The sequence below is a fragment of the Cercospora beticola genome, chromosome 5 (assembly GCF_033473495.1).
Source record: "Cercospora beticola chromosome 5, complete sequence".
Taxonomy (NCBI): domain Eukaryota; kingdom Fungi; phylum Ascomycota; class Dothideomycetes; order Mycosphaerellales; family Mycosphaerellaceae; genus Cercospora; species Cercospora beticola.
The window spans coordinates 3,911,635-3,936,364 of record NC_088939.1 but is presented as its reverse complement, the minus strand read 5'-3'; the positions used below and the strand labels follow the sequence as shown (position 1 = coordinate 3,936,364).

General features: G+C 53.8%; 11 protein-coding genes across 11 annotated transcripts; 5 read left to right on the top strand and 6 right to left on the bottom strand.

The window, feature by feature from the left end:
* Window positions 1-126: 126 nt before the first annotated feature.
* Window positions 127-1,098, bottom strand: RHO25_008720 (uncharacterized protein; the record flags this gene model as incomplete). Its single annotated transcript, XM_023604527.2, has 1 exon — window positions 127-1,098. One exon carries the CDS (start codon window positions 1,096-1,098, stop codon window positions 127-129), a length of 972 nt encoding a protein of 323 aa, XP_023460688.1.
* Window positions 1,099-1,380: 282 nt separating this feature from the next.
* Window positions 1,381-3,096, top strand: RHO25_008719 (uncharacterized protein; the record flags this gene model as incomplete). The annotated part of the gene is made up of 2 exons (XM_023604526.2): window positions 1,381-1,421; window positions 1,482-3,096. The coding sequence occupies 2 exons, from the start codon at window positions 1,381-1,383 to the stop codon at window positions 3,094-3,096; spliced, it is 1,656 nt and encodes a 551-aa protein (XP_023460687.1).
* A 73-nt stretch (window positions 3,097-3,169) lies between these two features.
* RHO25_008718 (uncharacterized protein) lies at window positions 3,170-5,292 on the bottom strand (the record flags this gene model as incomplete). Its single annotated transcript, XM_023604525.2, has 2 exons — window positions 3,170-5,178; window positions 5,238-5,292. 2 exons carry the CDS (start codon window positions 5,290-5,292, stop codon window positions 3,170-3,172), a joined length of 2,064 nt encoding a protein of 687 aa, XP_023460393.1.
* A 514-nt stretch (window positions 5,293-5,806) lies between these two features.
* Window positions 5,807-9,558, bottom strand: RHO25_008717 (uncharacterized protein; the record flags this gene model as incomplete). Its single annotated transcript, XM_023604524.2, has 4 exons — window positions 5,807-7,123; window positions 7,181-8,467; window positions 8,599-9,352; window positions 9,404-9,558. The coding sequence occupies 4 exons, from the start codon at window positions 9,556-9,558 to the stop codon at window positions 5,807-5,809; spliced, it is 3,513 nt and encodes a 1,170-aa protein (XP_023460394.1).
* Window positions 9,559-10,463: 905 nt separating this feature from the next.
* Window positions 10,464-10,634, bottom strand: RHO25_008716 (uncharacterized protein; the record flags this gene model as incomplete). The annotated part of the gene is made up of 1 exon (XM_065603094.1): window positions 10,464-10,634. One exon carries the CDS (start codon window positions 10,632-10,634, stop codon window positions 10,464-10,466), a length of 171 nt encoding a protein of 56 aa, XP_065459166.1.
* An 861-nt stretch (window positions 10,635-11,495) lies between these two features.
* Window positions 11,496-14,021, top strand: RHO25_008715 (uncharacterized protein; the record flags this gene model as incomplete). Its single annotated transcript, XM_023604522.2, has 4 exons — window positions 11,496-11,542; window positions 11,616-11,698; window positions 11,772-13,177; window positions 13,239-14,021. The coding sequence occupies 4 exons, from the start codon at window positions 11,496-11,498 to the stop codon at window positions 14,019-14,021; spliced, it is 2,319 nt and encodes a 772-aa protein (XP_023460386.1).
* Window positions 14,022-14,387: 366 nt separating this feature from the next.
* On the top strand, window positions 14,388-15,061 carry RHO25_008714 (uncharacterized protein; the record flags this gene model as incomplete). Its single annotated transcript, XM_023604521.1, has 2 exons — window positions 14,388-14,676; window positions 14,754-15,061. 2 exons carry the CDS (start codon window positions 14,388-14,390, stop codon window positions 15,059-15,061), a joined length of 597 nt encoding a protein of 198 aa, XP_023460387.1.
* A 950-nt stretch (window positions 15,062-16,011) lies between these two features.
* RHO25_008713 (uncharacterized protein) lies at window positions 16,012-17,310 on the top strand (the record flags this gene model as incomplete). Its single annotated transcript, XM_023604520.2, has 1 exon — window positions 16,012-17,310. One exon carries the CDS (start codon window positions 16,012-16,014, stop codon window positions 17,308-17,310), a length of 1,299 nt encoding a protein of 432 aa, XP_023460388.2.
* Window positions 17,311-17,517: 207 nt separating this feature from the next.
* Window positions 17,518-18,928, bottom strand: RHO25_008712 (uncharacterized protein; the record flags this gene model as incomplete). Its single annotated transcript, XM_065603093.1, has 2 exons — window positions 17,518-18,100; window positions 18,279-18,928. The coding sequence occupies 2 exons, from the start codon at window positions 18,926-18,928 to the stop codon at window positions 17,518-17,520; spliced, it is 1,233 nt and encodes a 410-aa protein (XP_065459165.1).
* Window positions 18,929-20,880: 1,952 nt separating this feature from the next.
* RHO25_008711 (uncharacterized protein) lies at window positions 20,881-22,926 on the top strand (the record flags this gene model as incomplete). The annotated part of the gene is made up of 6 exons (XM_023604518.1): window positions 20,881-21,305; window positions 21,357-21,615; window positions 21,666-21,759; window positions 21,815-21,927; window positions 21,999-22,485; window positions 22,538-22,926. 6 exons carry the CDS (start codon window positions 20,881-20,883, stop codon window positions 22,924-22,926), a joined length of 1,767 nt encoding a protein of 588 aa, XP_023460390.1.
* Window positions 22,927-23,078: 152 nt separating this feature from the next.
* Window positions 23,079-23,972, bottom strand: RHO25_008710 (uncharacterized protein; the record flags this gene model as incomplete). The annotated part of the gene is made up of 4 exons (XM_023604517.2): window positions 23,079-23,271; window positions 23,344-23,487; window positions 23,543-23,883; window positions 23,949-23,972. 4 exons carry the CDS (start codon window positions 23,970-23,972, stop codon window positions 23,079-23,081), a joined length of 702 nt encoding a protein of 233 aa, XP_023460391.2.
* Between the last annotated feature and the right edge of the window lie 758 nt (window positions 23,973-24,730).

Below are 24,730 nucleotides of genomic sequence, written 5' to 3'. Positions count from 1 at the left end.
GTACATCTGTGGCTCAACCCGCCCACCACTCTGACGGCCTTGCTGACGCTTACGAGCCGAAGCCTTGATGGCATTGTTCTGTCTCAGTCGTGACGCGTGCGTCGAACGGGACAAGACATGCTGCACCTACGCATGCATGCCTCTTCTTTGCCCAGATCTACGCCAATGGCGCATATCGTGATTTACGACCACCCCTTCAGGCATGCCCAAGTCCATGCCCGTCCTTGTCTGCGCCTCATCCTCAGCCAGGTCCATAGCATCATCGTTGGCCCCAATTTCTTTCATCATTTCCGCAAATGTGTCCTCGTGAGCTCTCGCTGGACCTCTCACACCATTTCTTGCAGGCTCTCTCAATTTGCCCTCGCCTCGCAAAGCGTTGTGCCGGTGCTTCTCAGCATTTAGCGCACTTGCCTTTGCCGAAGCTGCTAGTTTCCTCAGCGCCTGCTCTGCCAGCACACCTTCCTCCGTCGCCTTTTCGCGCATCTTACGCGCGTCCCTCTCGCGCTCCGGATAGACCGCAGTCTCTTTCCACGAATGCTTCGGCGGCAGCGGAGGGAAATGACGAGGCGCCCAAGCAGGAGGCTGTTGCTCAATAAGCGGCTCTAGCAGCTTGGAGAAGTCGGGCGCGTCCGGTGGATCAGGTTCTGGCTCTGGTATTGAAGGGTACGAGATGTCCTCGGGAACATCGAGTGCTAGCTGGGGTACCAAGAGGCGTGCGGTATGCGCGTTCGGCATGTTCGCGAGGGCTTGCGCAAAGTCGAGCGCGGTAGGTGTCGTTCTGCGGTTGTTGTGCATGGAGGTTCGCGCGTATGAAAGAAAGTGAAGCATGTATTCCTCTACATGTGATCGAAAGAATTCCAGTGCCGTTGGCAGAACTGAGTCGAAACCTGCCATCACCAACGCCGCACTGATGCTTTTCAACAACTGGCCTTGCGCATAGATGGGATTCTGCGACGCCGGTTCGATGGCCTTCGGTATTCGCTGGACATGGTGGAGCGCATGGTGTATCCTTCTCTTCTTGCCCAGTCCCGATGGCGCCGTGGTGGAGTCTGAGTGAGGGCGCTTCGTGCCTGCAACAGGCGACGGATCGGGCATCATCGCGTCGCCTGTATGTTCTCGCGATCGGCGCGCAGCATGTGAGAATCAGTTGCCACGTGCTGCTTCGAATCCAGTCCTCGTGTGCTCGCGTAGTCCGCCTCTACAGTACTCCAGGTTGATGTCACGGAGAGAGAGGTTCCCGCGCCGATGAAGCTTTGGCGCTGTCCCAAGTCCGCTCTCGGGTCGTGCTTCACCCGCGACTCGACTCCACCCCTCCATGCGAATTCACTTTGTTGCACATACCGACAGACGTTGGTGACATGCGATAGCCCAGCAGTCATCATGAGCGCCGTTGAAGCGCTGTACATCTACGACGAGCACAAGTACGTAAGTAGCCGCCCCGTGCTTCACCACAGCGTGCTGCCACTGACACCACGTCACAGTTCGCTGCTCTTCAGTCACATCTACACCGGCAAGCCTCCTCCACCATCAGTGCTCCTCCCTCTCTACCTGCAACATGAATCACCGCGACCAAGCGTCATATACTTGACCTCGACAAATCCACCCACTGCTCTGTTCTCCGTGATCCAGGACAACCTACTCTTTCTCTCGCCCGCATCGAGCGACATAGAGCCTTTGCTAGTACTGGAATTTCTGCACCGAGTCGCCGATGCCTTTGAGGAATTCTTGGGTAGCCCCTTGATCGCCACCAAGCTATCTGCAAACTATGATATCGTGGCACAAATTGTGGCCGAAATGGCCGACTCTGGGGTGATATGTCAAGGCGAGGCCAGTGCCCTCAGAGATGTGGTCGAGACCGGGCCAGGAGTACTGAAGAACTTACTCGGTGGCGTAGGTTTGCCCGGATCAAGTCCCAACCTGCAAGCTATAGGATCGGGAGCGCTTTCGAGGCCGTCGCTCTCGCCTGCACAAACAAACCAGGGCTCAGCAGTGCCCTGGCGGCGGAGCAACGTCGTGCATTCGAACAATGAAATGTACGTGGATATCATTGAGAGCTTGCAGGTCACGCTCGCGCCTTCCGGACGACCGCTTTCCGCTTTCGCAAACGGGAGTATTGTGTTCAACTCCAAGCTCAGTGGTGTCCCCGATCTTCTACTCAGCTTGTCCACGGGTGGCAAAGGAGCAGGAATGGGCACGCGAGGCGATCAGCTGCGAAATGTTATGGAGCGCATAGTGTTCCATCCTTGCGTGAGACTTGCCAAGTGGAAGGCTGAAGGTGTCATGTCTTTCGTGCCGCCGGATGGACGTTTTGCGCTCTGTGGCTACGAAACCGACCTTCTGGGCCCAGAGGTCAACTTCAGCACATCAAAATCAGCGTCGAACAGCTTGAACCTACCTACTACTGTCGAAATCACGACTGGCCTTGGCCCCTATGGTGCTGATTTTGAAGTCCGCGCTAAGCAGAATTCGAGCAGCTTCTCGCCAGCTGCTGCATCACTTCAATCGAATCTGGGTGCTGGACGACCGGGTGCAGCATTCCGTGCCGCTGGGCCTTCCGGCCAGTCCAATGCGCCAGCACTAGAGGATGTGACGATACACGTCCCGCTCCCTCCTGCAGTCCGCAATCTGAGTGATATGCGCCCCAGTAAAGGGGAAGCGCATTGGAATCCAGCGGACGGAAGTGTTGAGTGGAGGATACCAACGAAGGACTTCGGTCCGGGTGGAGCTGTCCTTCGATGCACAGTCCAGGGACCTCTCAATGAAGATAACGACGACAGCAGCACGGGCATTGTGAACGGCATGACAGCGACGACTTACGACTATGATGAAGAGCCTGCGGGTTCCCAGGCCCAAGGGAGAGGTGGATCGAAGACAAATGGGGCAGACGCGGGCGCACGTACGGACAGGAATAGAGAGCTCATGCCTGCTACTGCCACATTGAGCTTCAATGTGAGGGGCTGGCTGGCGTCTGGTCTGAAGGTGGAAAGTCTAGTCTTGGACATGAAGAAGAGTCGTGGTATTGTACAAGGCATGAAGCCGTACAAGGGTGTAAAATTCTTGACTGTCAGTCGCAAGGGAGTAGAAGTACGATGCTGAGAACATAGCAACATCTCGCCAGTCAGTACATTCGAGAATCCGAATCTCGAAACCTCCAGATGCTGCGACGCTGCTAAGCCTCTACTCCAATAATCTTGATCCTGCCCTCCAATCTTGGAGCGATGCCCTTCGTCCACGCCACAGCGAACTCATCGCCCTTTCGCTCCACCATCCTTGGGTTTCCAGGTATACCGGCAAGTCTCCACCACTTCTTCATAACTTTTCGCATGATATGAAGCTCTCGCTCGCGTGCGGGATTGTGAGACAGCTCCTCCTCGTCCTGTTCGTCATCGCTACTGTCCGACAAGACCTCAGACTGATCCGACCCAACCTGATCCAACTTCCGCGACTTCGCAGGACGAGCAGGTAGGTCTGACACCTGTCTTCGATGCTGCTGCTGTGCTCGTCCGATCAGTGACTCGCGCGTGTCGCCACTCACACCTGTCGCCTGTGAACCTTCTGTCGTTACATCTACTGGCTGTGCGATCTTCGCGTCTCTGAGCTTCGGAGCTTCCACGGGTGAGGCGTCGAGCACTGGATGCACTTTATGCAGTCCCTGTTGAATCTGTTCGAAATGTCCGATCATGCCTCCAAACCGCTTCCATTTCCCCAGGACTTTCAAACTCATGAAGTACTGTCGAATGATCATGCTGATGAGCCCTCCATTTTCATCGCTCACGATACTGCGGGCTGGCCCGCCTTCTTCTTCGAGCATCAAACTGGTGAAGCCATCTTTGCCGCGAACCATGTAGTCTCTCGTGGCAAGCGTGTATTCTTTCTCTGGATCGATGGGCCCCTCGCCAATTTTGATCTCGGTGCATCGAGAGCCTTCTGGTTTTGCAGGATCGAAGGTGAACTCAATGTTGCTCACCTGTGGGAATCGACCTTCGAGGGCCGGATATTTGCCCACGGCATTTTCCAATGCGGCGACGATATGCTTGCCTTGAAGTGCTACCACGACGCAAGGATCTTCGAAGGGGAAGCAATTCATCATGTCTTTGACCCTCAGGACTCCCGGCGGATAGATCTGATCCCCGCGAATTGTGCCTGAAGCCATGATGCAGCAGTCGGTTCCATAATGGAATCTCATCAAATCGCAGACAAAGTTGCCGAGATTGGACTCCTTCGTTCGTACCGTGGTGAAGCGAGCATCTAGAGGAGCAGAGGTGTATCCAATGGGTTTCTCAAGTTTTGGACGAAGCTTTGCTGTGATCATCTCGACTGTAGCCACAGCTGAGGGTTCTTCTGGTATCGATGAGACCACGTCTCGACGAATGATTTCAAAGTCCCATTCCTTGCCATTCCTCCGCGCTTCAATGTAGGAAAGCTGCTTGAAATCTGTGCCCGAGCGAAGCACGTGCGTACCATTGATGATGGAATGTGCGTAGTAGTGATCGTGGCCTCCCAATATGATGTCCACCACGCCCGACTCTAGTTTGGTGGCGAGCTTGTCATCGTTGGGTTGACGCTGATGTGACACGACAACGACAATCTCCGCACCGTCTTCTCTCAGCTTCGGTGCCAGTTCGGCAACAGTGGCACTGGCACTCAAATACTTGAGGTTTGGGGGCAAGGTGTTGATCGTGTCGAGCCATTCCCTCTCCACAACACCTATCACTCCGATCTTGATCCCGTTACTGGACTCTAGTATGATGCTGCGCTTGCAGTTTCCCAGTGGTACGTCCTCTCCTGTTGCAGGATCGAGCACATTGGCACAAAGCCACGGAAAATTGCAGTACTTCGCCAAATACTCGAACTGCTTCACGCCAAAGTCCAGATCGTGATTGCCTAAGCAAGCGACATTGGTGTTCAAATTGTTCAGCGGGTCTAACATGTGTTTTCCTTTTGTCACTGAGGACTCAAGTGACGGATTGAATGCGTCTCCCGAGAAGAACGTAATGAGTTCTGGTTGACCGTGGAATTTCGAGTTGGAACTTCTGTACGACTGACATAGCGTTTGGAAGCGTGCGATGCCTCCGACAGGCTCCCGAGAGCCAGGTTCGACATGATAGACATCGTTGTAATGTAAGAAGCGTAGGTCAGGAGTGCCGCTGCTGTTGCCGCTTGAGTAAGTGATCGTTTCTGAAAGTTGTCAGTTTTAGATGTAACGTTGGTGGCGTCCAACATGGATAACGACGAACCGCTCTCAATGATTTCAGCACTTGCATCGCCTTTTGTCTTGCCGTTCGCTGCCATTGTGCTTGTTCGCTGTGCTGAAACGGTGAAGTACGAAGCACTCAGTCGGCAAGGACATGAAGCGGTCAGGAGCTATCTGCACAAGATAACGTGCCGAACTTGCTAGCACTTGTTTCTCCGCGCTTCAGCTGATCCAGTAGTACTTATGTTTTAGGGATGCAGGTGAGGTCGAGGACTGGTCTTATGTTTAGCGCAAACGTGAGTGGTCAGCCAGCGTCAAAGCCACGCTGAAACAGAGAGGCGGTGCAGATGCTTGGCGCGTCTTGTGCGACATCGACCTCACACCGACTTCACTATAAGTCAATCGTTACTGCCCGTGGTTGCTGGCTTGCTCGGAGAACACGGTAAGAGATGGCTCGATACAGCGTATAGAGTAATCTTTTAAGTCTCATCTATCAATTCGCTAACACGACTAGATCTATGCCCGAAAGTACGCTCGAACGCAATTCATAATATGTGCGTACAATGCCACATGCTTTCTCCCGCCCAACGCCTATTAATTTTCTGCGACGCATTAAAGAGGCCCATCAAAGCCCTCATCTATCGGCATATCGAAGATCATGTCGTCAAAATTGAAATCGTCCATTATCATATCCTGAGACACCGGAGTTGCGTTGTTCGTGGTGTCCACGACATCCGGAGTCAACCACGACATGTCCACGTCCGCGATGTCGTCCATACCTTGAGCAGCAGTCGTGTTCAGGATCTCGTCCATTTCTTCTGGTGTGATGTCGCCATTGTTGAGCATTGCCAAATCCACTTCTTCCTCAGGGGTAAGATTCTGGGAAGGTATCTGCGATGTAAGAGCATCATTGGCAAACGACAGAGATGCACCAACATTACCACCCAAGAACTCCATCATGGCACCGGTGGTGGTGTTCTCATTGATGTCCGGCAGCGACGTGTCAACAGCTTGGGGCATCATGCCGCTGTCCTCCCATGCCCCAGTGGTAGTTGCGAACATGTTGGCTTTGTCCTTGGGCAATTCGTAGCGATGTCGCTGGAGGTAAGGCTTTCTGGCTGCCGAAGGTGTGTCACACTGTGGAGCCTCCATGGTCGCGAGTGCCTCCAGCCCATGACTCCTCGCGCGGGCTGCCATGATAGCAAGGTCGCTGTCTTTCCAAGTGCAATGGTGAACGGTTGATTCTTCTCTAGTCAGGGATTGCAACCCTTGTGCTCGAGCAGCAGCGCATTCATTGCGAGAAATTGCCTCCGAACCCAGCTCGTGAGCGGATCCTTGCGTAATTCTTCCACCACTGACGGCTTTTGCGCAGTCATTCTTTGCAAATGCGTTCAACCCCAGCGCATTCGGTCTTGAGCCTGTATCCTCGCAAGACTGATGAGCATGCCGAGAAGACAATTTCTCCAAAGCAGCGAACCGTGCCGACGCAGCAGCTTGATCGTCCATGCGACTGTCCAGAGCGAAGAGACTACTGAGCCCTCGAGCAATATGGCTGCTTCGTCTGCTCAACTCGTCGCCTGGTGCTTTCTGTAGTTGGCTGATTCGCTGCTGCACATCTGCAGGCAGGTCATTGTTGCACCAAGTCCTTGTCGATGAAGCAGTCAAGTCGCTCGCCGAGATGGGCCCGATGTCGATGACATTGCTAACGCACTGCGTGTGGTCGCATTTCTGGCCGCCAGCATGGAGCACCCCTTCCTTCAGCAAGATGGACTGAATTTCGGTCGTGATTGCCTGTTGCTGCGCAAGAGCAACCTGGTAGGGCCCGGGTCTGCTCGCAGCATCGTTCATCTGCTGTCCAGTCTGTGCCTGATTGTAGGCTTGCAATTGAACCGCAAATGGAATTCGGAGACCCAAGTCGCCGTAGGTTTCCTGTCCCCACTTAGCAAATGCGCGCTCGATCGAGCCTGCATTGACATTGCAACTCACCAGGTCCTCTGGCACCTGAGAACCCTGTCCACCGATTGCATTGGGGATGAAGTTGAGGCCATGCGCCTTCTTGAACAAGTCCAGCCACTCTGGATTATCTGCAGCCGTCTGGTTCCATGTATCGTCGCTGTCATAGAGTACCACTCGCGCTTGCTTTTGGAGCATTTCGTCGGTCATTTGCACACCCTGATCTGCCATCTGTTTCGCATACTTGCCAAGTCTTACAGTGAGAATTTCCCAGCAGGTAGCTTTCGTCGCGCCATAGCCATCACAGTGTGCGTCGGTAACATCAGAGTGCCTGCCAGAGTCTTCTCCGAGTGCTCCAAGCATTGTAAACTCTGACGCTGCCTCGGCGTTGCCACCTGGCAGCTCTCTCCAACTCGCTCGATTTGTAGCAGAGAATGGGTTTGGGCTGACCGACTCAATGCCGATCAAATACGGCGGCATGGCATTCGTGACTTGGGCCGCCACTGCTGGGTCGAGACCTCTGCAACCTTTCCATTCGGACATTCGTGCCCCAGCTTTAAAATGTGCCGTCAGATGATCGACACGCTCCTGCCAAACGGTGAAACGTTGAGCGCAAAAGCCGCAGCGACTGTTGATGTTCACTGCAATTGACTTCCAGCTTTCCATCGCTGGGCTCATCTCACAACCATGCATTAACCGCAGGTGCTGTCGCAGGTGGTCTTTTCGGTAGAAAGTACGCGCATCGAGACCTTTGTCCTCGCATTGTCTAAGATTGTGAGATTCTAGGTGGTCTTTCGACGGGTTGTGTAGTTCGCAGTACACGCATTTCTTGTTTCCAGATTCCTGATCCGTGAGGACGGGTCCGAGCGGTGCGCAAATCCATTTCTCGAGCGAGAGATGTAGGGATTTCTCGTGTCGTGTCCAGTCGTACTTCGATTTAAAAGTGTCAGTGCAGAACGTGCACTGGAAAATGCGCCTTTTGTCGTCTACCACCTTCCGGCTGGAAGCTTGTACCACTGGTCTTCGGCGTCGTCGCCGGTCTTTCTTGCCTGCAAGACTGGAGCTGAAAGAGCTAAAGGATCCGTGCGTCGAATGTGATGAGCCGTTGGAGTATCGCGCGCTCGAAGCCGACAGTGAAGATGTCTGCCCTGTTTCCTGCGAGGTCGTGGAAGGTGCCCTCGACTTCGACCAACCAGATCCTACGCTTGATCCCTTCTGGCGCCTTGAGCGAGCAAGTGTTGATGGAGATGTAGAAACATCGTCAGCCGGGGGCTCGGTTCGTGCAAGTGCGTTGGCAATATCGTCAAGATCGGCAGGTTCCTACAGCCCGTAGCATTAGCAAATGTCTACCAAATCCCCTCATGTCCATGCCGTGCTGTTCGTGACCAATAAAGCTCTGGTGCCATAAGAGTAACAGAGAAATGGAGCTCGCGATTCGAAGTTGCACTTACATTTTCTGGTGGCGAATGCTGCCATCTTTCGAAAGGATTGAGCTCATCCCACGGCTTTTCTGCAGCACCAGGAATAGGAATTGCACTCGAAGTTGGCCGTAGGCTTGGAGACATGCATAGCTTCGGCTTGGATTTCTCCGTGACCTTACGCCGCCTGCGAGCATTGGCTAGCCAATTCGCGATTTGGCTGGGCTTCAGTTCAGTCTGTCTTTCGAGGTGTGCCTTTTCTTCTTCGCTCGGGTATGGATTATCTGCGTGCGCGTCCAGCCAGTCTCGCAGTACCTTCACGGCCTGACGTGGGAACCTAATGCCATTGCGCTTGGAGCTGCCAGGTGCGTCGTCTTTGGCAGGCGCCGTAGAACTAGCTCCTGCTGTGCCCTTGGACCTGAGTGGTTTGATGCCTGTGTATGTTCCAAATTCACGAGCATTATCTTCGTGCACGACATGTAGAGTATCGAGGAAATTGCCCAGGTCCTTGGAGGCGTAATTTGTGGCTTCCAGCGTCTGCGATTTCGAGAGACTGCATTCTCGGAACAATGTAGCGCATGGGGTGCAGTGTGCCTCACCGCGCTGAATATAGCAATTCAGCCGTTTCGATCTGCAGTAGTCACACGGCTTGTCTGGCCAGACAAATCGCGGTATCCAGTTTTGGAATTGTGAGTAATCTGGCTCGTCGACAGTGTTTAGTGTAGCGGACTGCTCTCCAGTCTCTTCCGCTTGTGCCCAGTTGCCTACAAAGCCTCGACACAGACATCTGTACACATCAAGTCAGCGCATGCGCCTCCGACCACAGCGCTCGTCTTACTCGTCCACGTCCGGATGAAGTGGGCATTGGTCCGCTGCCAACGGGCCTGTGGCAGTCAGAGCATCGCTGGTCCCTCCAAATGTCACGTCTGATAACAGTTGCCTGAAGTCGACGGGCGCCAGTTGTCCCTCATCCTCTTCGGCTATGGTGGTCATCCTGCTCTCAGCTCAACTTCACACCGGGCCGGGATCTGGCTGGGCGCCCTCAATGTGAATCTTGCACAAGGCGTGCACAGGGCGGAAGTGGAATCGAATGAGTGTTAAAGGGCGCGATCCTTACTTCTGTCGAAACCTACAAAAAGCTGGCCTCCGCCATTGTAGACCATGGCGTTTCGACTCACACCGAACAGAGTACAATAGGGCGTGAGCGATTGACAAGCGCAGGGCTAGCTCGCCAAGTCAAGGATCCAGCTGTCAAATTTTCTGGCACGGCCGAGCTCGCATCCAGACTACGACGAAGTGGGCACGAGACGTTCCTTCGTGCGATCATGCGACATGTCAACGGCATGCGAGTGCTTGAAGCACTACATGACGCATCTCGAGAGGTGATGCTACGAGCTGATGGACTTTTTACAGGCCGTCATATAGCCGGACACAATGCTGATTGCAAGTGAAGACCACAACTTTTCCGATGGAGGAACACAACCTTGCTGTCGACCACCGGCCCGGCCTTCTTTAAAGTGCCTTGCGGCTGTCGCGCAAGCTGCCAGCCAGCAGCAAGCTTCTCGCTACCACCGTACTCGACCGTATAGCAAGCTGATTAATTGCCCACAAGCAAGAGCTTCCGATGGGGGCTGATGGCCTCGCTCTTTGACTGGTTGCGACGAGCTCGTGGCCGACATTCGGAGCGCAGCTGCATCCTAGCGCATCCCTGCGACCTTGCCGTTGGGAGGATCAATGGCCGCATAGGGTACTTGTCGCAAGTTGACATAAGCTTGCTAGGCAATGACCGCGAATAGCGAACGCGAGGCCAAATTGCTTACAGGCAGCAGGCACAGGCCGCGATGACTGGCCCCGTGATGCTTGTTGCGATCCAAAAACTCCACCGAATTCAAGGAGGATCACGTATCGCAGAATGATACCAGGTTGTTGGCCATCTCCCGATGCGAATCGTCATTCAGCATTTGTGCATTGGCAGCAATGTTGATGTCAGACTGGTATTTGCGCAGATGCAGTAGCCAGCCTTCCGAGAGCAGTGAGTCGAGGCCGTTATACATCTCAATGAGGAGCATGGTGCGGCCAGCGTCGTGATACTCGTGGTGGACATCTGCGTGCTTCTGTAATCGAGTTCACTGGAACTCCCAGCAAACTGCCAATAGATTGCGGCAGCAGTCTTCGAAAGACTGATCAGCGAAAGAGAAACTGGATACCAAGAATGACAAGCTGCACGGAGCAGCTCAACCTTCTCTGCATGCTCCACTGTTCACCAGCTCACTTTCTGGTGCAGGCATCGTGCTCGAAGGCGAACCAGAAGAAATGCTGCATTATAGAAGACATAGCAGATCAACACTGTGAAGAGCTACGCGCCGTGCAACAGACTGCGCTGCATTCGGCGAATTTCAATTTGATAGCCAGAACTCTCGCCTTTCGAGGTGAAGCTGTATTTCTTGCCAGTAGAGTATCGAAATATCACATTCAAGTCATTAGCGCTTCGTATGAACTTTCATCCGACGACCGTCGATGTCATCTGGTCCCTGCATAATGAGTTGATGGGGCCAAGATCGCGGAGGTCGCAAGTCACTGGCCTGAAGCACCGGGTAACCACCGAAGGACAAGCAAATCTTGCGAAAAAGTCTTGCTGGTCCGAGCAAGACACATCTGCCAGCTCATTTTCTCGCGCCACACTGGACAAAGAGCGAGAGAGGCAGAAGAGTGCGGCTGGAAGATCATCCGCACTTATATCCCGCAGTGGAGAGGTGCCGCACACGTGGTATCGTCACCCCGGAAAGAACCAAGGCTAGGCAAGTGGAGGCCTTTGCTCGCCGTTTGGTCACCTCGAAACTCGGGCGGAACCTCTTTTGGCGTCGTTGCGGGAGATGTGACAGTCGTCGAGCCGTGCAGGAGCGCAACAGAAGAGCAGCAGGAGCGACGACATGGCTCCAAACCATCCGCAAGCGCCCGCGGTCGTCATAGTCGCTAGGTACGGAAGAAACAGGAACACGAGCTGCCTCGGCCGGTATGCTGTGCTTGTGCTAACACTTCTTGCCTCGCAGACATGGCATGCGCCTGGACGCCGCCGACCAGTCCTGGCATCTGTCCACTCCAGCGCCCTACGACCCTCCGCTGACCTACGGCGGTATGTGGCAAAAGCAGCGGCGGCGTCATCGTCATGGTGTAACATGCACTGACATTAGACTTTTCCTCTCCAGGCTGGAATCAATGCCGGGCATTGGGCACGAGAATCGCCAGTCTGCTCCACGCGCGTGAGCACGAGTTCAACAATGCACAGAGCACGCCGGGCGCGGATGGCGCGAATGGGACGCATGGTTCCAAGCGAAAGAGGAAGAAGCACAAAGTGGTAATCCATACATCGCCGTTCTTGCGATGTCTACAGACCAGTGTGGCCATATCGGCTGGCATGGCACAGTTTGAAGAGCCAGGAGATAAGAAAGGCAGCAGGCCAAGGACTCCCGCGCAGATGCATTCGGCGCTGCATTCTCCGAGACTACATGCCATGAGTGGATCAACGTCGCCCAGTCTTGCCCCCATCTCCGAGCCCAGGCATGATCTGGCGCATCAGCTGGCTCGAAGGACTTTGGCAGAGCACAAGAGGTATAGAAAGGCGAAGATACGAGTCGACGCTTTCCTGGGAGAATGGCTGAACCCTCAATACTTTGATCATATAACTCCCCCTCCACCCAGCCCTCTCATGGTTGCAGGAGCGAAAGCGGAGCTTATGCAGAACGAAACGGTTGACCTCTTCACACCAACAGTCTCGCATCGATCTTCCAACAACAGCCTATGGAGTGGTGGGAACACGAGATCGCAGGGCAGCCGAGAGAGCACTTTGGACGACTGGAGCCATGTCACAAATGCATTGCACGCGCCAACTGCGCGGAGAGATCGCTCCAACAGCGCCAGCAGCGTCGGGAGCAATGACAGTCACCACAGCCACCACAGTGCATCTGGCCGCAGATCGCCATTTCGACCTGGCCACACCTTGCAACCTCTCACATCGACGATTCCGAAACCCGAGTATTCAGTCTATCACCCGCCGATTCCTTCGTACGCGATCTCGAACTCCGACCACATCCCTCGAGGCTATGTTTCGCACGCTCGCAACGCTACTGTGAATGTCGATTACCATTGGGACAGCAGTCGCTCCCCGCTGAACTGGGGTGATGGTGGAAAATTTGGCGAGGAATGGTCATCGATGCACAAACGTTTCCGGAGGGGCTTGAACAACCTCGTCGAATGGTATTCGTTGCACGATACGAGCGACCGTGCGGAGGATGCACTAGGACTTGAACAAGCAGACAGACCCCACATAGTGTCTCACGATGAACAGGAGGAGGAGGATCTAGTTGTAGTTCTGGTGACACATGGCGCTGGCAGCAATGCACTCATCGGAGCACTGACCAGCCAACCTGTTCTGCTGGATGTCGGCATGAGCAGCTTGACAGTGGCTGTTCGCAGACCTGATGCACCGCCTTTGACGCTGCACCATACCTCAACTGCCACCGATGGGTCATCAAGTGAGCCCGTTGATCCTGCACCAATGCTGAGAAGGCGAAGTGCCTACGATATCGGGTTGAGCGAGATATACGAGATGAAGGTAAGCAAAGACCATAAGGTTCCGAGTTGACGTGTCACTGACCATTTCCGTTCCTATGCAGCTCGTGGCATCCTCCGAGCACTTGCGACCTGGAGTCGACCCTACGAAGTTGGCAACGTCGAACGCTGCCTCCGACATCAAGACTGCCAAAGAAGCTTTGGCAAAATACAAGCGAACGGGAGGCGGCGCACATGCTGAAGCTGGTGCAGGAATTGATGCGAACTGGGACTTGGGAGAACCAAAGCCGCCGACAGGCCCAACAAGAACAAGCAGCAATTCTGCTCTAGGTTCTATAAGGCGCCCGAGTGTGCCAACGATGAACAGGAGCAACTCACATCCTGTCGAGACCATCTCAACCCCACCTACCTTCACAACTGGCCTGTGGACGCCACCTTCTGGCCGTGGTACTCCCATACTCGATGCGCAGAAAGCGAAAGAGAATGGCGATGCTTTGTTCGCTCCACCCAAGGATAGTCCCGGCCGTGTGAGCTTTGAACAGGACCTGTCACCTGACTCAGCGCCAAACAGCACCAATAACGTAGCTACGAAGTCTAATCCGCAGGTTGACGCAGCCGACAAGGAGCAGCGCAGGATTGTCGATAGTGTGATGGGCGATGACCGCAGTTCAGAGGATGCAAAGCATCTGGCCCAGGAAGCCGCGGACGAACCGACCGATCTGCCGCTAGTCGCGAAAGATGTTCCAACTTCGCTCAGTCGAGGTCTCTCCGTGAAAGGTTTGTGGGGTCGGCCACAATTTGAACGCACGCAGTCTGAGGACAAAGTCGCCAGAGCTTGGAACAAGTCTGAGCCTAAGAGGCGCTGGACAATCAACGAGCATGACTAATGTATACGAGACACCCAGCATGGCGTTATGTAAAGCATGAGCGGACGTCGAAATGATAATGAGATATCCCACTCTCGCTGAGTCACGTGTTTCTCGCTGTGAATCAAATTACAGCTTCAAGTACATTTGCGATAGCGCCAAGCAAAGAGGAGAGTCGCATCCGGCCGGCCGAGACCACGACTCCTCTATGGCTGAGGGTCAATGGATGGCGTCAGTATCATTGAATCTCAAATATTGCAGCTTTGACATAGAAGAGCGACTGTTTCCAGAAGTCATTCTTGAGCGACAGCACATTCCTGAGGGAAAAGCACACCTTCCTCCGGAAGTAATTTTACAATTCAAATCTATTGATCTACTACTCACAGGATGTCCTGGGCTCAAGCCGATGGCAAAGGACCTCGTTGGATCGGCGACAATCTCCCAGACCTTCCCAAGGAGCTTCAATATGCTCAAGACTTACCACCTAAAGTCACAGACACATGTGTCTACTTCTTCGGCTCCGATCGTCCGGAGCCTGAGTGTGCATTACAGCAATGGTATCCTAGTCCTTTCAAGTCCGACGGAAAAGAATTCCATACTGCCGAGCAGTATATGATGTATCATAAAGCTTTGCTCATGGGCGATGAGGAGGTCGCGGAGAAGATTGCAAAGGCAGGTGAGTCATTTCCATCTTGAATGATATCGCCATGAGTACGTCAATTCGCCGTTACTCCAGATTGATCGAATGAACAGACACACCCGCCAAAGCCAAACAGCTTGGACGCGAAGTCAAGAATTTCCAACAGGATCTTTGGGACAAAAATTGTGATCGGGTTGTAGAGGAGGGAAGTTACTTGAAATTTAAGCAGAATGAGAAGTTAGGTAAGATATTGCTGGGGACTGGGGATAGGCAGTTGGTTGAGACGAGTCCGAACGATCGGATCTGGGGGATTGGGTTCAATAGTGATGAAGCGGAGGGTAATGAGGATAAGTGGGGAGAGAATCGACTTGGAAAGGCTTTGGAGAGGGCGAGGGAAAGATTGAAAAGGGAAAAGGCTTGAGTGATACTTTGAGATATCTGAGACATTAATGAAAATGTATTTGATGTGGTGTCGTTCTCGATTCTCGCCCGGTTCGGCGGTCGATGGCTTTGTGTAAAGTGCAAGGAGCAGTCTTGCTGTTGTCCATTCGTTCAATGTCGCTCGTGGACTCTGGGTCTAGACCCAGCTCTTGACAAGCCAAGCATCTGCTCGAGGGTTTGACTTGCCAAACTCCACTTCTGCTACTTCTTCGCAACACTTTGCAGGTGTCGCTACACGATCCTTGTTCTTACAGGCGTCCCGCCGACCATGACCGCAGCACAAGAAATGATGAGCATCGACTTCAGAAAGGCTTCTACATGATGGCCTAGCTCGCCTGGACCGCCTGTCGAAGGATCGCGCCGCAAAATTGGCTTTTCGGAGGCGATCCGCCCACATGGCTGCGCCCAGTCGATGTTCCTTGATTTAGAAACACAACGCCACACTTTGCTTTCTGGCCTGCAGCATGCCTCTCCGATTGCAACACCTTCAGTTTGTGGATTTTCTATTCCTATAGCTGCGTGGGCTGAGTACTAACTACAGCACAATGTCTCCGTGCCTCTGTCTGTGCACACAACCACGAACTCTGGGCCTCTACGGCCTCGTGGTGCTTCACCGGCCTCCCCTGTGAGAAGCAGACTGCGACCAGGTATGATCAGTATACACAACACAACCGCCGCGTGCCTCACACGCACGAGCTATGTCAGTAGGTACAGATTGGACTCTATATTTGCCCAGTCTTCTTCAATCACGCACCAAGTACATGACATCTGAGGCTTGCCACGGCCACTGATCAGGCTGTCAAGACCTGCATCGACATATGCAAGTACGGCAGCAGGTGCGCACACCACTATTGGAATCGCAGCCTTGTCTGGATGGCATCAGACGATAACGATGGCGAATCTTGCTCGAGCTCGAGTCGTGATAGCATTATGACCAAAACCGCGTCGGATCCTGCATTCATTAATGACAATACTTGGACAGCCAAGAGCACATCCAATTGCGACCCTAGCGAAGAAAACGGAATCGCGAGTTTCCACGTGCTGTCAGAAGTTGATCCGATTTCTACCACATCGGAGGCGTTTCCTGCCGCAGTCTCAAAGCAGGGCACCGCCACTCCACAGAACGACGATCCCTTAGGATCTCTCCAAATATGTGGATCCACGTCAGCCTACCGCGTGCTAGTGGGCACAGCACCGACCCTTCTGGCAGCCGCCACTGCAGGTACATCAGTGGTACATAGACTACTATTACCCAGCGCCTACAGACAAGATGAAACACCTTCGCTTGATTCTCTCACATCAAACACACTCGCTCACCCTTGCCAGGCTTCGGCAGAAACAGAAGTTATCTCAATGTCGAACAATGATCAAATACTGCCTACGGCAGTCGAGAATGATCGCCCGAACAACAGTCCCGGAGCCGCAAGTCCCACTGATAGTGGTGCATCGTCCGAAACAACGGAGCCGCCGAATGCTCTAGCAGTCTTGTATTCCGCACTGCCTAGCGGTGTTGCAGCGTCTGTCGCTTCAGAACTCAATATCGATACGACCAATTTCCTGCCAGCCACTACGAGCTCGAGAGCAACATCAACATCTCGACCAACCTCGATCACAACTGCGACATCATCGGCATTGTCAACCTTCTCGACAATTACTCGGTCTACATCAGGGCCTGCGACCGCGACAGCAACACCAGCACCACCTTCCGACGATGACAACAACAGCTCACAACTCCGACAAGGCTCCGTAGCAGGCATTGCAACGGGAGCGGCTGCTGGTGTAGTTTTGATCATTCTCGCTGCTCTTCTACTATTCCGACGAAAGCGACAAGGCAAGCCCATGTTCGGCAGGCTAAGCAGGTCCGACTCCAACAGATCTGTTCGTGCATACCCCGAAGTCGCCTGGCTGTACGACCCAGCGCCCACACCGCCTAGAACGTCCAGACACTACCGTCGAGGAGAGTCTGGTGTGTCGTTATTGCCCACTGCCTATGGAGGGGCAGCCGCAGCTGAAGGTGCCGGCGGCATTCGAACAGTTGCGGGAGCGTTTGAACCGGAGAGCCCTTTGTTGCCACCTCAGGTGTCCTACGCTCGAGATGAATCTCCTGGTAGTTCAGGTGGCTCCTCGCCAAGGAGCGCGAGAGGTCCCTCAAGAAGCTCGCTCGGCTCTGCTTCGAGAATGGGGCCGATTTGGGAGGAACCGGGACATCAGCAAGGCGTTCATCGATGATCACTTCTGCTTCTTATTCTTTGTTAGCGTTCAAAGCGTGGCGTTGGAAATATGGAAGGAGTTGCTTCTTTTTGTTATTGTCATCGCCCTCGATGACCTTGGAGATACCCATGCAGCGTGCTATGTTACCGCTGCACGTCTGTACAATTAGAGCAGTCGTGGAGGCATACAATGTACAGTGATCTGTGCCAAGATGATCTGCCCATCTCAATTGCCCTCATTCACTGCCGCTGCCTCATCCCTCTCCCTCTCTGCCCTCCCCATCGGATCCGGATTTTGCCTCCTCAACCTCTGTAACACCTTCCTATGCCTCCAAGGATCACAAACCTGGCACAAGTACGTCTTGGCTTGACGCTTAACCACCGTGCTCTCAACTCCATCCTCCATACAGATCACATGCTGCCAAACTCCGCAATTCTCCCCATCACACTGAATCCACTCTTCTCTACTTGCTACATCGCGATTCTCCCCACAGATACAGCGAATCGGACCGTTGTCGATGTCCTGCTCGTCGAGCGCTGTGCGCTCAGCTTGGGTGAAATTTTCTGGAGAGTGGAACTCAGGAGGGAAGTCGAGAGCTTTCACGGCGGTGTCGGGGTTCACAATGAGGTGGGCTCTCTCCAGTATTTTTTTGCGCTCGATGGCGCCGTCGACGGCTTCCTTGCGGCTTTTAGGGAGGCGGTTGCCGGAGACGACGCCAGGGAGGAGCAGTTCCACTGGGGGCGTCTCCGTTCGTGGTCGCTTGGTGGGGCGAGCTGGAGAGGGAGATGCAGGGGCCTCGGTGCCGTTGCTGTCGTGAGAGGGCGAAGGAGAGTCAGCCGCACGCTTCTTGCCTTTCTGGTGCTGCGGTTCCAGGAGAGTATCTTCAACTTCGGCGGTCTCCAGTCTTGGCCGCTTCGGCGATGGAGGGGGATGTGGTGGCTTCGTCGGTCCCGTCCTGTTCAGAGTCCAGCGAAGAATCCGCTGACCGCTTCTCGCCTGTCTTGTGCTGTGCCTTCACCGGGACAGGAAGTGAGCAATCGGTGAGGTCGGCGACGCCTCTCTCCGCGGCATACTGTGGCGGCGCTTTTGTGATGGTGCCAAGCGGGTAGCTCAGATCATTTATGATCTGATTGAGTGTCTCCGGCATGAGTGGTGGGTTGCGCACAGCAGTGGCCATAAGATCCCAGGCGGCTCGGTGTGGGTGTCGCGGAAGGTTTGTATCAAAGTCTTGGGTCTCTGACAAGGCGTTTGCTACCTGCGCAGCGGTTTGTACACCTGGTTGCCATTCCGAGGGAGGATAAAGAGCGGAGTCAGTTTCCATGTTGTTGCCAGTGGGGTACGGAGTGAGCTGCTCGAATGCGTAGTAAAGCTCGAGTCGCCGGACAGATTGGGCGGACAGCATGGGGTGGTGCATGAATATGATTTTGGCATCCCCGGCTGCTGTGCGTGCGAGTCTTGGGATGTCGCGAGTGGCTGGATGCCGGCCCAAATGGCCATGACGGCGCACAAGATATTCTGACTTCGTGTATCTCTCGTTGAGTATGAGACCAGGCTCCCAGTTGCGGACCTCGAGATGCGAAGTGGCTACGCAAGTCGCTCGTTCAGCGGTATCCAGGTAGCGGCGTGAAGAGTCCATCTTCAGGTGCTGGGGCGAAGTCTCTGTAATCTTGATGATTTTGGTGCGGCGAATGCGTGCCTACGTCGGCGTAGAAGGTGTCTGTGAGGTGAGCTGAAGTGGTGAAGAATGTCTGGGAAGAAAAGAAAGTCGAGTCGGGGGCAAAACACTTAGCTGTGTCGCACATGGTATTGTCGCGACAGTGAATGGCGGAACAATACGCTGCTCTCGCCGCGACAATGGTTCACTGTCCCGACAATATACAGCACTCGATGAAACACAGTGTATACGGCCCTGTGTCTTACGCTCTGGTTTTGAGACCATTGTAGATTGTTCAAAACTCCCATTGTCGAGTGAAGTCATCGGCAGGATCCGAATGTTCGACCGGGCGGCCAGGAGCACAGAATGCTTTCGCACATGGAAAATACCCGAATACTGTTCTCGCAGCATAGTCGCAGGGTTTTGCTGGCACTGCAGGGCGTAGCATCGTGTGGCTCGGAAATCCAAGCACATTCGAATGCAGCCTCTCTACTGCGAAGATGGAGGGAAGGAACGATGGAATGCCGCAGAAAGTGTGCCAGTACAGCTCGATCTCTTCCTTATTCCACGATGAACAATGCCGCGCGTGGAAGAACGTAGCGTTGAGGATCGACCAGAGCAGTTTGTGGGAGAGTTTGAAGGGTTCGTGCTTCGAGTGGTTTCTGAAAGGTCGGACCGAAGTGCAGAGCCTCTGTATCTTCTTACGTGCATCAAGTTCCTGGTTCTGGCCACGCGAGGCCTTTCACTGAGCCCTATGTCGAGAGACACGCGGCATTCGAGGCCGACGTGACATCTACATCGATGTTCAAAAGTCCGAAAGTATTCCTGGGCTGATGCACGTGCAGTGCTGGCATCTGCCACGTGGGAGTCACAACATCGGGAGGGAAGCAACGTCCAAGGCTGAGCCTGTCTGTGCTAAATCGAGATGCCGCACAACTTTCGCAGATGGGACAGTGCTGGGCCCGTGGGCCGTCACTCCTCAGGCGACAGTGTGGTTCGCCTCGTCTGGCGGTGAGATGACGAGGCATTGATTTCGGAGATCGGTCAGAGGTCAGCAGCAGTCTCAGGACGCGTAAGATGGGAGAATCAGCGTCCAGAAAAGGAGGGTTGGCGAGAGACAGTGGACGAACTCGTCCGACGCGGCGTGAGCAGCCAGGCACGGCTGGCGTGAAGAAGAGACAAGCATTGCCTCGCTCCCTCCGCGTCTGGGCATCGCACCTTCCCACTGGACACCGTGTGCCTTTCCCGTTCATCGACCGCAGAGTTCGTCCCAACCCCGTCGACGCGCAACCGGCAAGTGCGATGGGGCATCTGCCGTGGAGCATCGCGCACTTGATGCACGCAAGCCATCCGAGGTCGCGGCAGCTGCACATCGCTTGCACCACGCCGACAGCTGCAGTGCCTTGAACTGCACGCGACACGCTATGCACGCTTCTCCGCAAACGCACCCCAGACCTCGCCTACGCGATCCATCTGTGCCCGCCGCCACCAGTGCTCATCCTGGTTGACTCGAGTCTGGGACCTGCAAGGCCTCGCGCGGCCCCCATGTGCTGCGCTACGACCACGAATCACCGTCCATGCCACATGTCTGTCCGGTGCTGGTAATGGCGCGGGTTGTCGTCGATGCACAACTGCCGCGAACGCAGCAGAGGCCCCATCCAAGCCACATTATGATTCAAGGCCCTCGCTGGCTGATCGATCGCCTGGCCTGGTGCGGAGCTGTCAATGTCGACGATGCCGACGCTGGTAGACTCCCTATCGACAAGCATCGACAACCCTGTTCCGTGTTGCTCGCGAACCACAAGGCTGGCACGAAGCAGAACATTATTTAGGGATGCCCCTCCCACGCACATATTAATCCCCATCGTCTCTCCTTTCCAGGGCAACTCTATCTTTGCCTGCACCAGAGGCACGGCCCTCTCGCATCAGTCAAAATGGAGATGAACGCTAACCTGAAGGCACGTCCTCCCCAACGTAACGTCAATATGGCCGATGACATTCCACTGACGAAACTGAAATTTCAGGAACTCCATGAGTTGGAGCAGGAGCTGCACACCGAGATCGTCCCCGGGACGGAGGTGATGACAGATGTGGGCTCGCATCACTTCGTCAAAGGCGGTTCACACGTGCTGGTGCCACAGCCATCCGACGATCCTCACGACCCATTGAATTGGAAGCCCACGTGGAAATTCCTATGCATAACAGCGACCACCATGATGACCTTTACCCAAGGCTTTGGGCCGCTGGCGCTGGCGCCTATGTTTCCCGACTACATCAAAGCCTTCAACTCCGATTTGCACGACGTCGTCAAGTTTACTGGTTACTGTATCCTGGTGTTAGGTTTCAGTAACTTCATCTGGTGAGTTTGTTGCTCCTCTCGAAGTGTGGCTGTGGCTGACGGCCGCAACAGGGTACCGATCAGTAGCACTTGCGGCAGACGACCGGTCCTTATCTTCTCGCAAATCATCTGCCTCGCGTCGTCCATATGGAGAGCTCGTGCCAACACATATGGGTCTTTCATGGCCGCGTGCATTGTCAATGGTATTGGTGCTGGTCCAGCGGAGACAATGCAACCTGCCATCATTGCAGACATTTACTTCCTGCATGATCGAGGTTACTGGAATACCCTCTATTGGGTAGCATACATGGGCAGTTTGATGGTCGGACCTGTAAGCATACTCCACTCGGCACACACCGCTACTGTGCTGACCGAAAGCAGATTGTCAGCGGCTCCATGGCATTGCACATAGGATGGCGCAGCTTTTGGTGGCTCAACACCGGGCTGATTGCGGTGTCACTCATCATGGTCATTTGTAAGACGATCGAGAATGCCTGTGTTGGTCTGCCAACTGATATCTTCACTACCAGTCATGTTTCCCGAAACCAAATGGCATCGCCCACATCCAGAAGAGCTGCTCGCCTCATCGCAAAGGTCCGTGGATGCCGACTACAAGAATGGCAGCAGTGCAGATACGCTGGAGGTACGTTCTATTTTGTGCTCGTGGAGGGTCCAAACTTGCCATAAAATCTCACTTGCTGATATGGACTACAGCGACCGAGAATGGTTCTCGCTGACGACTGGCACGATTCCGAGAAAAGAGGCAATAACATCACACGAATTCGGAGCAGCCACGGTCCAAACAATCCTCCCGCGCATCGTGATCCGTGGCTTGGGAAGGGCGCCCCGAGCAAACGGCAATGGGGCATTTACACACCTTCAGCCAATCCTCTCAAGAGTATTCTCATGGACCTTTGGATTCCCTGGAAGCTCTTCGCGTTTCCGATCGTCGAATTTGCAGCATTCGTCGTTTCCTGGTCATGCAGTTCCTTTTTGACAATCAACTTGACACAATCGCAAAACTTCGCGGCTCCTCCGTACAACTTTAGTTCGCAGACGATCGGGTTTACCAACTTCGCCATTCTGGCCGGTGCCATGATTGGTCTCTTTACTGCTGGACCATTGAGCGACTGGGTCAGTGCTCGAGCTACTGCGAGGAATCGTGGAATCAGAGAGCCTGAGATGCGTCTTCCCGCAATGAGTATGTCCTCACGGTACCTTTGACATGGGGATCCAGCTGACAGACCTCCTAGTACCCTATGTTGCCATCATGATTCTCGGAAATTTTATTGTCGCATTTGGCTACGACCGCAAGTGGCCATGGGAAGTCATCGTCATTGTCGGATATACCTGTGCGGGCATCCAAGTCGCAGCTCTGCCAGCAATGGTCAACACCTACGCCGTCGACTCGTATAAGCCTGTCGCAGGCGCGCTCATGGTGTCCATCACTGTGAACAAAAATCTCTGGGGCTATGGCTTCTCGGAATTCATCACGCCCTGGGTTATGAAGGATGGCTTCATCCCACCTATCATGCTCAATATGAGCTTGATAACACTGTGGTGCGCATTCGGAGTACCTTTCTATTTCTTCGGCAAGACGTTCCGGCGCTGGTCGAAGAACAGCTCTGTGCACAGAATGTAACAGAAAGAAATAGTGAGATATAATAGCTCAGCAGTACCAGGGGTTCTGAGAAATTCCCTCATGACTTATGATATATAATGACGCATAGAAACTGTCTGCATGCTCAGCCACGCATCGACATTAACCGCTGTCGCAAGTCCCTACTTCTGGTCTCATTTCTTCGCAGCTTTGATGCTTGCAAGCTTCTTTCGGAGAGGCTCTGGCCCAGAGTCCCAATCAATGCTCTTCGTGATGCTGTCCCTCTCATGAATCGCCTTGGCCCACTTGGAGAAGTTGGGCAAAGCATTCAACTTCTTGATCAGACTGGCTGGCAGGAGATCCTCATGCTTGGCCAACGAATACCATCTGTCATCAAACAATCAAAGTCAGCCAACCCCCTCCGTCCACACAAATTCCATTCGATCCCGCACAACTCACCTCACAACAAAAGGCCCCGCATGCACCTCCGCCATCGTAACCTCTTCCTTCCCACCAAAGAAAGGCTTCGCCCCCTCCAACAACGGCTCAATCTCCTTCTCCACAGCTTTCACCCACTCCTCCACCTTCCTCTCCTTCTCCTCCCTTTCCCTCAGCCATCAAAGTCCCAAACCAAAAACTCGCAACCTTGGAATCCCACGTCTCAGTAAAAAACTTAATCCTAGCCCTCTCCAACGGCGCCCTGGGCCCATCACCTCTCGCCCCCAAAGCAGGCAAAATACTCGCGCCTTTCCCTTTCTCCGGAAAAGAATCCGCGAGAAATTGCGCTACGACGGCAGATTCTGTTATAATTTCATCGGAGTAGATGCCTTCGACGGAGATTTTGAGACTTGGGACGAGACCTCGTGGGTTGATTTCTTGGAGGTACCAATCTGGTCGAGGAGTATCGAGATCTATGAGAATTTCTTCGTAGGGGAATTTGGAGTTCCGAGAGGACGATGTGGGCGCGGTGGGCGTAGGGGCAGCGGTGGTTGGTGTATACTATTGCGATCCATTGGTTAAAACTCTGCTCGTCCTTCAACGATTCATCATCGAAAGTCTCGTACAAGTAATCTTCGGTCCAACAACATTCTTCCCATTCGTCAAAGCATCATTCGCCGCCGACACGTCGTTCTTGTTCGCCGTTTCGAACGTCGTGGGAGTTAATCCGTTGGTCGTCATTTTTTCGTTGTCGTCGAAACTTCTTGTTCGGCAGTAATGTAAAAAGTCAAAAAGTCGTACAGCAGTGAACTCATATATTAATCATCGGAATTATCATAGCAAGATCGCCGAGACCAATTACTAATTATGGAAGGAGCGATGATGGCATCGGTTGGCAGAAGCTCCAGCTCCACACAGCTCTCACCTTCCCTGCACACAAGCTGGAGAGAGCTCTGGTGCCATTCAAGAGCTGATCCTAGCAGGTTTCAGCCAATCTTCGTCAGCACTTGATCGGGAGTGGACTGCTTATCTCGCCGCCTTAGAACGGTCGACCTTCTTGTGTACAAAGATCTGGCGAAGACGTGGAGAATAAGTGAACAGCAAATGGTAAACTGGCTCGCTTTTACAAATTTTGCATGACCTGATGTCTCGACTCCTTCTACAATAGGCACATGATGAGCGTACACGCTCGATTATCGTCACTCCCGCTCCCTCACAGTGTCCGAGCGGGACACATCCTTCATCCTTCACTCCGTTTCAACGCTGTGCCAGTGTGACTGCAAGTGCACAATAATGTCATTCTGCAGACGCCAGGCCGCCCGTGAGACAAGCTCTTCCACGTTGCTCAATTGCAATCGTCCTCATAAGTAGGTTCGTAGGTAGAGATTCCGAGGCATCGTTAGGTTAT